We start from the raw sequence: 10,403 nt of genomic DNA, 5'->3' as shown, positions 1-10,403 counted from the left end.
TGCAGTCTTCAGTGTCACATGATCCTTCAGAAATCATTCTGATTTGCTGCTCAAGATACATTTCTTATTATAATTAATGTTAAAAACCATTTTGCAGTGTAATATTATTTGTGGAAACTGATACATTATTTTTTTTTTAAAGAATTTAAAACTTTTAATCAGCAAAGGATACATTCAATTGATCGAAAGTGACAGTTAAAGACATTTGTAATGTTACAAAAGATTTATATTTCCAATAAATGCTGTTCTTTTGAACTTTCTATTCCTCAAAGAATTCTGAAAAAAATATATCACAGCTTCTTTTAAATATAAAGCAGCACAACTGTTTTCAACATTAATAAAAATGAAATTTCTTGAGCAGCAAATCGGCATATTACAATGATTTCTGAAGGATCATGTGACACTGAAGACTGGAGTAATGATGCTGAAAATTCAGCTTTGATCACAGGAATAAATTATATTATAAAATATATTCACATAGAAAACCTTTGTAACAATATTTCACAATATTACTGTTTTATTGTATCTTTAATCAAATGAATGGCACCTTTGAACAGTAGTGTATAGCATCATTAAACATGACTTTTAACTGCAATCAGCTGACACATACCTGGATTTTGTGCTCCAGAAATTCTGTTTCACATGTCCATATATCTAAAAGCACGGCCAACCGATCCACATCCATTCTAGCCAAGGAATAAAGATCTCCTCCAGATCCATCTGATGCATGTGATTCTGACAGAACAACACGAATTGATGATTGTGAAACACATATTACAAATTAAAGGTGTTTTTACACTGCTGAGTTATGCAAAAATGTGCTAAACCATACTAAAATATGACCTTGTAGCATCAGAGATGACACCAAGACCTCTTTTTTTTTCTCACCTTCAATCACCTGACATATAATTTAGAAACAATTTTCACCCTCTAATCAATAACACATAGTACAGACCTACATTGTTTTCTTGTTATTTTAGAATGATTGATATACTATTATAATTTTGCTGAATATTTTGATTTGGATTTTATTTTTAGATTTTCTGTTTTCAATTTTATTTTATTTTATTTTAAAATTTTGGTAATTTAGTGTGTTTTTATTTTAAAATTAGTTTTTTTTTTATATGTCTATATAGTTTTTTATAAATTTTTATTTAGCTTATATAGTTATTTTAGTATTTTAAGTAAAAAAAAAAAAAAAATTATATATATAATATAAAATATTAAAATAAAAATACAAAAAAAAATGACATTTCTGAATAAATGTAATTTTTAGGCATAATAGGATGTTTCTGTATACTGACTGCATTTTTATCTTTCAGACACAGGCATAATTTTTATCATACGACCTTTGATCTTATTAATACTGTATAACCTCAGCTGGTGTGATTGTGCTTGTTTGCTCTTCCATTCTCTGAATACTTTTGTCCTCTAAGCTTTTTGACCATAACAGCTGTTTAACCATCTTATTCAGCCTTTTTTAACACTACAGTGTCTTTGCATGGGCTTCTCTGTATCTTCTCTTTTACTCTTTCTCTCTGACTAATCCATCTCTCGGGCTGTGCGACTGTCTCCGCATGTGTTTATCCTCTCTCACTCGGTGCGAAGATCGCTGCCGAAGCGCCAGTGCTCCAGCTTTAGGTATTGTCCTCTCAATCTCAAGTTTGCATGCGACCACAGAGCACACTCTTGCTGTGTCATATTGGATTTAACCTAAGCTCTCCTATCCTGATTCTTTAAAGCTAAAAGCAGGGAATTTTTATTTTTCCTCTATCTCTCTCTCTCTCTCACTCTCACTCTCACTCTCGCTCTCTCCACTCAGAGATTAGACTTTGAGTTTAAACTTGATGTGATGCAAATATAATGTACTGTATATGGAAAAAAGGAATAAGGAGAAATCCATTTGGGTTTCATATAGGCTACAGAAGTCTGATGCTGAAAACTAGAAAAGTTTATGAGCATTTGCCCTGCTTTGGTTGCTTATTTATTCAGTCTTGATTTACTCTAGAGCAGGGCTCTCAAACTTAAACTACCTCCGTCATTCTCCACTGGAACAGTTATAAATGTGAAAGTTATACATTTTACATAGTGTAAAAAAAATATATAAATTAATTATTTTTAATAATGAATGCATATTTAATTGAATAGTGCATTTTTCTACATATAGTAATATTTATTATTAAATAATTGATGCTATACATAGACTCATTCTTGATAGATTCATTAATTGACATATTTAAAAAGTCTTCTTAGAAAAATATTTTCTATCAAATATCAAACTCAAAAGAGCTGATGTAATTAGTGTATTTTTTTAAAACGTTGTAAGAAAATGTTAAATTATTGTATAGATTTTTTTTATTATTGCTGTTAAAATTATTTTAATTTCTTCTACTCTTAGTTTAAAAAGAAGCTCTTTTTTTCTTTATCTATAGAAGTAAAAATTCAAAACATCTCTGCAGCCTCAGTGACATAAGTATTTGCTTTCTTTTCCTCTGCTCTCTTGCATGGCTAAAATTTGGTGCAGTACCACGGGGAAAGCATGATCAGTTTGTGCTTGGTGGGTAAAGCTAGAATAATGTGTGTTCAGTCCAATAGTGAACTTATGAAAATGCAGAAACACAAAACTGAATAAGTTGATTGCTTCCTGTTCACAGGAAAGGCAGAGAAGACAGATGACTCGACCTTGTCTGACCTTTCACCCATGTCGTCTGGAGTAGAATCAGGTCAGCAGTCTCCTGTTTCACCAGAGCACAAGAAGAACCAGAAAGGCATTCTAAAACTGTGGGGAAAGTGAGTATTTGAGTTTTTTTTTTTTATCGGTTAAAGACAGCTTTTTTAAAAAAGCATTGTTTTTGATGTATTTTTAAGTGATATTATGTGAAATATGGAAATTAGTGTAGGGCAAAAGTTTTCAGGATTTGATTGCATCATGAAATGTGGCTTGTGATATTATTGACTGTATTCTTTATTTCGCCCATATGGCCACACATTTTTTTTTTGTCCTCTGGTTCATAGGATCAGGAGAACCCAGTCAGGCAGTCTTCCTGCAGACGGTTCTGATTCTGACTTCAAGCGAGGGGGTTTCAGGGCCACAGCCGGCCCTCGACTCACCTGCTTGGGCACCAGAGTCTCAGCACGGTATTTCAGCACCTACTATGCAATATGCATAAACAAGCTGACCTGGCAGAATACGCTCCCAACCTGAGAGGCAGCGGAGTGCATGGAGGACTCATAGTGAGTAACTCACGTTACACGTTCTCCTACTACTCCTAAATGAATTCTTATGGGCTCTTTTCACAACCAGCAAGCAGCCATCCAGACCACCCTAGCAAATGCACAGCAGCACACTAAAAACTACTCAGAACAGCATAGTAACTGCAGATCTTTTTTCACAGATCTTGGAACCTCGTTTTAACTCAGACACACTGGCGATGCTCCTGAACATCCCCCCTCAGAAGACTCTGCTGAGGAGGCATCTGGCCACTAATTTCAACATGCTGGTGGGCTCTCAGGCTCAGTGGGAGAAACAAGAGTACCTGGAATCATCAGGCTACACGCCGCTAACCACCACCGCTAAAGTCCGGGTGAGAAATCGCAGATTTGTCTTTGATTCACATTTGCTGACCAAATATTTAGAAACACCTTCATCCCTGCAGCTGAATGAAGTCGGAAGCCCTGACATAAACAGACACATGCTTCAGCTGCCCGATTCCTGTTTAATCTCAGCTGATGCAGCACATGTGTTTTGACACTTCCATTTCGCTTAGTCCATCTAGACCAAATGTGCTGAGCGAATGCTCATACAGTATGTAACACACTTACTAAGCACAATGAAGCTTTAGATGAAACATTTCTGTCATCATTTAGACAGTTGAGCCATTAATTTTCCTGATAATAGAAAGAGTGTGTTTAAAATGAAATTAATTATTTCCGGTAAAGATGACAAACAGCATTAAAGGGTCTCTTATTATTTTTCTGTTATTTTGAGTCTTTTTTTTTTATTTTGAAACTGATTCTGGAGATTCATTATTTGGTCTTTTGTCACAATCTGATTATGATTATTTGATAATTCGCAGTTTATCAAATCAAGATGCGTATCGTATCATAAGGTAGTTTCTGATATCCAGCCCAATTCAATTCATTAATTTTAATTCATTTATTTTAATAGTTAATTTATGACATTGGTGGAATTTAATAATAATGAATTGGATTTGGTGAAAAAAATAGTTTATTATTATTATTAATAATAATTGTAATGTGCCAGTATCAAACACAATTATTTATTTATTTTAATTATTTTAATATTAAGTAAAAATTTATTTTAATAATAATGAAAAAATAATTAAATTTGGTGGAAATATTCTGATTTATTATTATTATTATTATTATTAATGCTTGTAGTAGTAGTGATAATAATATAGTGTCAGATGTAAAAAAAAAAATTTTTTTTAAAAGTTATTTTTCTGTTTTGTGTAAATAAAAAAAATTAAACAAAATCAAACTAAATGTGAATTTGGGCATCACAACATTATAATGTACAGTATGAAAAATAGATATTAATTTTGGATATTCAATTTGCTAAAGATTTAAGTGTTATTAAATTATAAGTGTTTTCAATATTAACTTTAAGTAAGCATTAGATGATGCATTAGATCATGCTGTTGTGTTTTATTCTTCATTTGTTGTTCCTCAGCCACGTAAAATAGGTTTCTCCAGTTTTGGCCACCGTAAGAAGCGCACTCACGACTCCACTGACTACATCTGCCCTCTGGATGCTTCACAAGCCCAGGCCCTGCTCAATGGGGCCAACTGGCCCTACAGCGGCTTCAGGGGCCTGAGCCCCATCTTTGACAGGGACCCAGAGAGACAGGAGCAGGTGGGAGCTCTACAGATCTGATGCTCTGCTAGCCGTCACCGCTGAGCTTGCAGCCAATAACCCTCCACCCATATCCCACAAAACCCATGACAAGTTCACAACGACACCTGTGCCATTTTATAACATCCCAACATCCCTCATTGACGGACACAAGACAGCAGTATGGACACTGCAGGAAGACATGGATCCAAGGGTTTAGTAATGTAAATGACATCATCTCACAAAGGCAGCAGGGTTTAAGAGAACGCTTTTCCCAGAATAGTGCCATTTATCCTGTGATGGACAGTCGGATACATTTGACTATATAATTTTTCTGTGAATCGTAAAAAAAAATGTATTATGAGATTTATCTAACAAGTATTCCATTTTTGTAACCTAACATCTACTTTGTGCTGTTTTAAAAGACAGTGTGTACAATTTTGTGCAACATTTGCATATTTTAGGGATTAATTTAATGGTATATTTATGGTGAATTTTTAAAAAGCATACAGACTACTATTAAATGTTCAGCAGCACATTTTAAATAATCAGACGAGGTTATTTTCATACAATAAACTGCACAGGAGTATTTTTACAGGTAGAAATCTTGCCTCTTCAGTCGAAGATACTGTAACGATATATAACCCAAAATATCGTTACATAATCAATAAACCTCCTCAATCACAGTGATATTTGTTTTGTTTGTTAACACACAGAATAGCTATATCCCCCCCCTTTATTTTATCATTGTCCTTTTTTTTTTCTTGATGAATGTTTTCTTGGCTGTATATGATTTCAAAAATAAATCATCTTGCAACACATGTTTAATAACAAACTTTGAAAAATGACATTGACATGCATGATTTGCAAACATTAAGCATTAACCTGCTGTCATCCATGCATCTGGCCACCACCAAACACCCATTTTCACAACGTGGAGAAGTGCATGCTGGGAAAGGACTTTCATGCGCTTGTGCAGGTACATTCTAATATACATTTCTCTCTCTTTACAATATCTGCACTTCATTATCACCCGTTGCTTCTGCTTAATATTCCTTCTATTAATAAATATATTTGTACTTTACTATGACCAAAAGATGAATATGAACTTACATTATTTATGTCAATATATTTTATGGATATCTTGGCTTTCCAGCTGTTGCACACTAAAGAATCAGGGATGCAGATCGAGGCCTTGTCCAGGAGAATTAACAACCTCACAGTAAGTAGTTTTTTTTTTTTTTTTAACTCTACAGTGCCTATTAACAAATTATTATTCTAATAGTTTGTTAACCGAAATATACAGTATATATAAAATGATACATTTACAAATTTTAAAAATAAAAACTATATAATTAAGCAATGTGAATATTGCTGTAGTTTCAAATGAAATATAACTAAAATATATGTATATACATTTATATAATAATAATAGTTTAAATATAACGCTCTAACTGATACTACTTATAGTATTTATTATTATTATATTTTTAGTAGTAGAAGTAGTAAGACTCATCATTCTGATGAAACTATTATTAAGGGGAAATTACATTTATATTTTGTATTTATATGCACCAATATAACACCAGAAATGTTAAAAAGGTCCATGATACACTTAATGGCCAAATAAAAATCACATTTTAAAACTGCAATATTCAAATTGCTTAAAATTATTTTTATTTTTTTTAAGCAAAATGATCAAAGTGAATATTCAGCATTTCACCCAGCCCTAGTGTCACATAGCTGTTATTGAAAAGTTTAGGTTTAACTCTGCTTAACTAGGTTTAACTTATGCAGAGCTTCACACTAATCCTGACACCCTCACCTCCTCTCACTTATAGTACTTACTCAGCCGAGACGAGCTGCTGAGAGGAATGAGACGCAGCCAGACTGCCATAGTGTGATCGGCCTGCGCCGCATTAACTCCACCGTCCCGCCGAGAGCATACCTCAACCTAACCCACCTCACCCTCAAAGCTTCAGGACCTGAACTGTGTAACACAATCCTACATAATTCAGCTCAAGAACACAGCTCTACTATTTTTGTTATTGTATTACTAATTATTTTTGATGCATTATGAGGTTATGATGTACTGTATGACAATCAGATCTGAGTTAAAGAGCAAACAAAAAAATGATTTTGTGTAATATGCAGACAGCACTTTTCACAAAGCCTTTCTGTCAATAGATGAAATCATCTACCTCAACCATTGTGTTTTTCTTAAAATATTGTATTCATATAGCCAGTGGAACTGGATGTGAGTAAATCCTTCTGTTTGACGAACACTTTGTCATTTTCTTAGGCTGTTTTACTTCATCTTTTTTCAAAGCTTGTTAAAAGCAGTTTGTTTTTTCAAGCAGAAATGGTTGTTTGCTTGCTATACCTCTGTTAAATCCACCCCAAGAGTTAAAAGGGGTTTGTTGTAGTAGGGGGCTTTATGCCGTGTATGATGACTTGTCCAGCGTCCTACGTGTCCAATGTGTCCCATGACCCAACCGACAAACTTTGGGAGGTCCTTATATGACGGCTGAGCTTTAAATGAGCATACTTATCTTAACAGGACTCCAAAGAAGAGAAGAAAAATCCGACCGCAGGTTCACTCTCAACCAATACCAAGGAAAGGATAATATTGGTGAGTTATTTTACCTGGCAACATTTTACATGTCAGTGTCCATTGACAGCTATTTTATTGTAACAAACTGTCATGTTAGCGATGTCAACTATTTTATTTTGAATAATATTAATAATTATTTTTGTATTTTTTTTAAAGAAGTCTCTTGTACAGTTCAATACAGTTCAAAATATGAAATAGAAAAAAATACAGTTACAATATTGTGAAATATTACAGTTTTTACACCAGTCTTCAGTGTTAAATGATCCTTCAGAATTCATTCTAACATATTGGTTTGCAGTTCAGTTATTATCCACTAATATTGGTGCTTAATTATTAATAATGGTTATATTATTATTATCTCATTTAAAAACAGTTAGATATTTTGGGGGAAAACATGGTACTTTTTGTCAGGATTCTTTGATTAATAAAAACAATTTATTTGAAAATAATGTCTATCACTTTTCATTAATTTATTCATCCTTGTTGAATAAAGCATTAATGTCTTTTTTTAACTTACTGACAGTGTAAAACTATTCAGTTTTAAAAATTCAAGCATTACAAAGTCTCTTTTAATCTATTTGCATCCTTGCTGAATAAAAATATTAATTTCTTTAAAAATGAATTAATATATAAAGTATTATTAAAAATAGTTTTTCTTTTAATTGTATGATTTTTTTTTTCTGTTAAATTTTATTTATTTTGATTCTGACTTTTGGTGAGTTAAAGCAAAGTTTGAAGAAACTTTAAATGGAAAATGCAGTATTATAATTATGTATCAATATTTCCAGTGTATAAGGGAAACCACACTTTGAACTAGACCAGCTGGAATGAAGCAAACAGATCTCCAGTATGAAGCCAAAACCAGCTTTTTCAGAACCTTATGGGCTAAACCCAACAAAACCACCTCGGCAGACCTCATCCACCTCTATAATGACTGCATCAGAGAACAAAGGAGTATCTCATCCAGAACAAAGGACTATCTGCTTTTCAGGGACCCGGAGAACAAGTTCCACCCAAGTCCTTCAACCCTAAGTGAGATCTTTCTGATGACCTACATCCAGCGCAGCAGCCTGCTGAATCAACTGCACGGCCATGACCCCAGAACAGAAGATCCTGCTCGGTGCCCACTGGGTCTGGACCGTGTTGGATCAGCCGAGCAAGAACCCCTGGTCCGGGTTTTTCATCTGCCGGAAAGAACATCGAGGAACTGTCTTTAGGTATCTACAGCGACATCATGCGCATGGCCGGGATGGATGTGGTGGAAAGAACTCCAGCTGAGAGGATGGTGGAGTTCTGCTCCTCCATCGGCAGAGACTGTTACGTGCTTTTCCTCTTTTTTGGGCGACAAAAAGATGAGGGGAACATTAACGGGCTGCTGAGCAACAATCTGCAAGCAGCTGTGGGGAAGTGAGGATTGACCAGGGGTCTCATTTATAAACGTTGCGTACGCACAAAATGGGCATAGAAATTGCGTACGCAATAGGGAATAGGGATTTATAAAAAATAAAATTGGCGTAAATATGTACGCGCCGTATAGCACTGTTGATAAATAAGGCCCCTGGTCTTTATCGATCACTTCTTCAAAGGTGCATAATGCTTTGTCACTCCAAGTGAGATGTTGCAAGCAGTGGTTGGTAAGGAGGGTGACGATCCTCTGACCATGCTTGTTAAGTTTACCTAACAGCTGAGCTGTTCTTACTAGGTTTATTACCATTTTGTGGGTTTATTCTAATAAGCAGCTCACCATTTGGTAATAACGCACATCATACACCTGTCTTTTTAGGCAAGTACCAGTACAGTATGGGTGTCATAAGACATTTTTAATATGACTGGATATGTATTTAACTTGATCATAATTTAATAAAAACACTGGAAGTTACTATAATGTTTTTACTTTCACGGTTATTCAAACAGCGAGTAAATTATACAGAGAAAACTTGCAAAGAACATTTACATTATAAAGAACATCATGACTGACTTCAGTTTAAGCACTCTGATGAATGAATATCTTACTTACATCATACGTACATCTCAGGGGCGTTTCCTCCGAGTAGGCAAGGGAGGCGCTGTCTCCTCAAAATATTGGATGATAAAAATTTGTAGTACCAAAAATTAAACAACGCCAATATTACAAAAATATAACATTAACAAGTGTATAATCACTCGTTTTTCTAAAGAAACTTTAAAGACAGCGACACCAGCAGGTAAAGTTACAGCAGGAGTCCGCGTCTCTCTCGCAGTGGCGGGGCTATAGCCCCATCAGAAACTTGCTTAGCCCCGGCACGGCACATCCATCAGTGAGTGACTCCTCAGAATCCTCAGAGGGGGTGTAGTGCTGACAAAGTCCTAATACAGCTTGGCCATCTGGAGGACTGAGAAGTCAAGCAGCTCGCTGGTGATGCCTCTGTAAAGAGTAGGCTACTCCTGAAATAAAAACAAAAAAGTATTAAAGTAAATTCCCTAATTTTTTATCTAAACTCCTTGATTTCGCTTAAGCAACTTTAAATATAATATGCAGTAGGCTACCGCCGCTCCCTATAGCCTATGCAGGATAGGCTACGCAGTTTGCGTAGGGCACCAACTCCCGAGGTCCGAGCGGCCCGAGCGGGTTCGGGTCCAAAACTTCGACGAGTACCTCAGACACGGGTCGGGTTCGGTATTAGCGGCCTCGGGTCTCGGGTAATTTAAAATAAACATGCTTTTCCCAAATGGACCCGATTAGACCCGAGTTCTTTTAAACTATCCCGAATGCGTAATTTCACCACCAACAACGAATCTAATATTCTCTCTGAATTTCCATGTTCCATTACGAAAATTAGCCATGGTTTTAACACGAATAAAACCAAAATCCATGGTTCTTGTAGCCATGGTAACCGCAAATTAACCATGGGTTTGTTACTTCAAATAATAATTTACAAAGAAGTATTAAGATGA

General features: G+C 35.0%; 1 protein-coding gene and 1 pseudogene across 1 annotated transcript in view; both read left to right on the top strand.

The window, feature by feature from the left end:
• Window positions 1–5,683, top strand: part of LOC107707402 (liprin-beta-2-like) — a 58,035-nt gene extending 52,352 nt beyond the window's left edge. The window contains exons 24-27 of the mRNA XM_016511390.1: window positions 3,081–3,138; window positions 3,171–3,234; window positions 3,396–3,584; window positions 4,694–5,683. Coding sequence (XP_016366876.1) covers window positions 3,081–3,138; window positions 3,171–3,234; window positions 3,396–3,584; window positions 4,694–4,897 — 515 coding nt within the window. The 3' untranslated portion in view covers window positions 4,898–5,683. The remainder of the gene's footprint in view (window positions 1–3,080; window positions 3,139–3,170; window positions 3,235–3,395; window positions 3,585–4,693) is intronic.
• Window positions 5,684–5,754: 71 nt separating this feature from the next.
• LOC107707487 (rab15 effector protein-like) lies at window positions 5,755–8,978 on the top strand (annotated as a pseudogene).
• Window positions 8,979–10,403: the final 1,425 nt, after the last annotated feature.

Source organism: Sinocyclocheilus rhinocerous, unplaced genomic scaffold (assembly GCF_001515625.1).
Source record: "Sinocyclocheilus rhinocerous isolate Xijiao unplaced genomic scaffold, SAMN03320098_v1.1 scaffold534, whole genome shotgun sequence".
NCBI lineage: Eukaryota > Metazoa > Chordata > Actinopteri > Cypriniformes > Cyprinidae > Sinocyclocheilus > Sinocyclocheilus rhinocerous.
The sequence above is the reverse complement of the archived record's forward strand: the minus strand, read 5'-3'. Positions and strand labels throughout refer to the sequence as shown.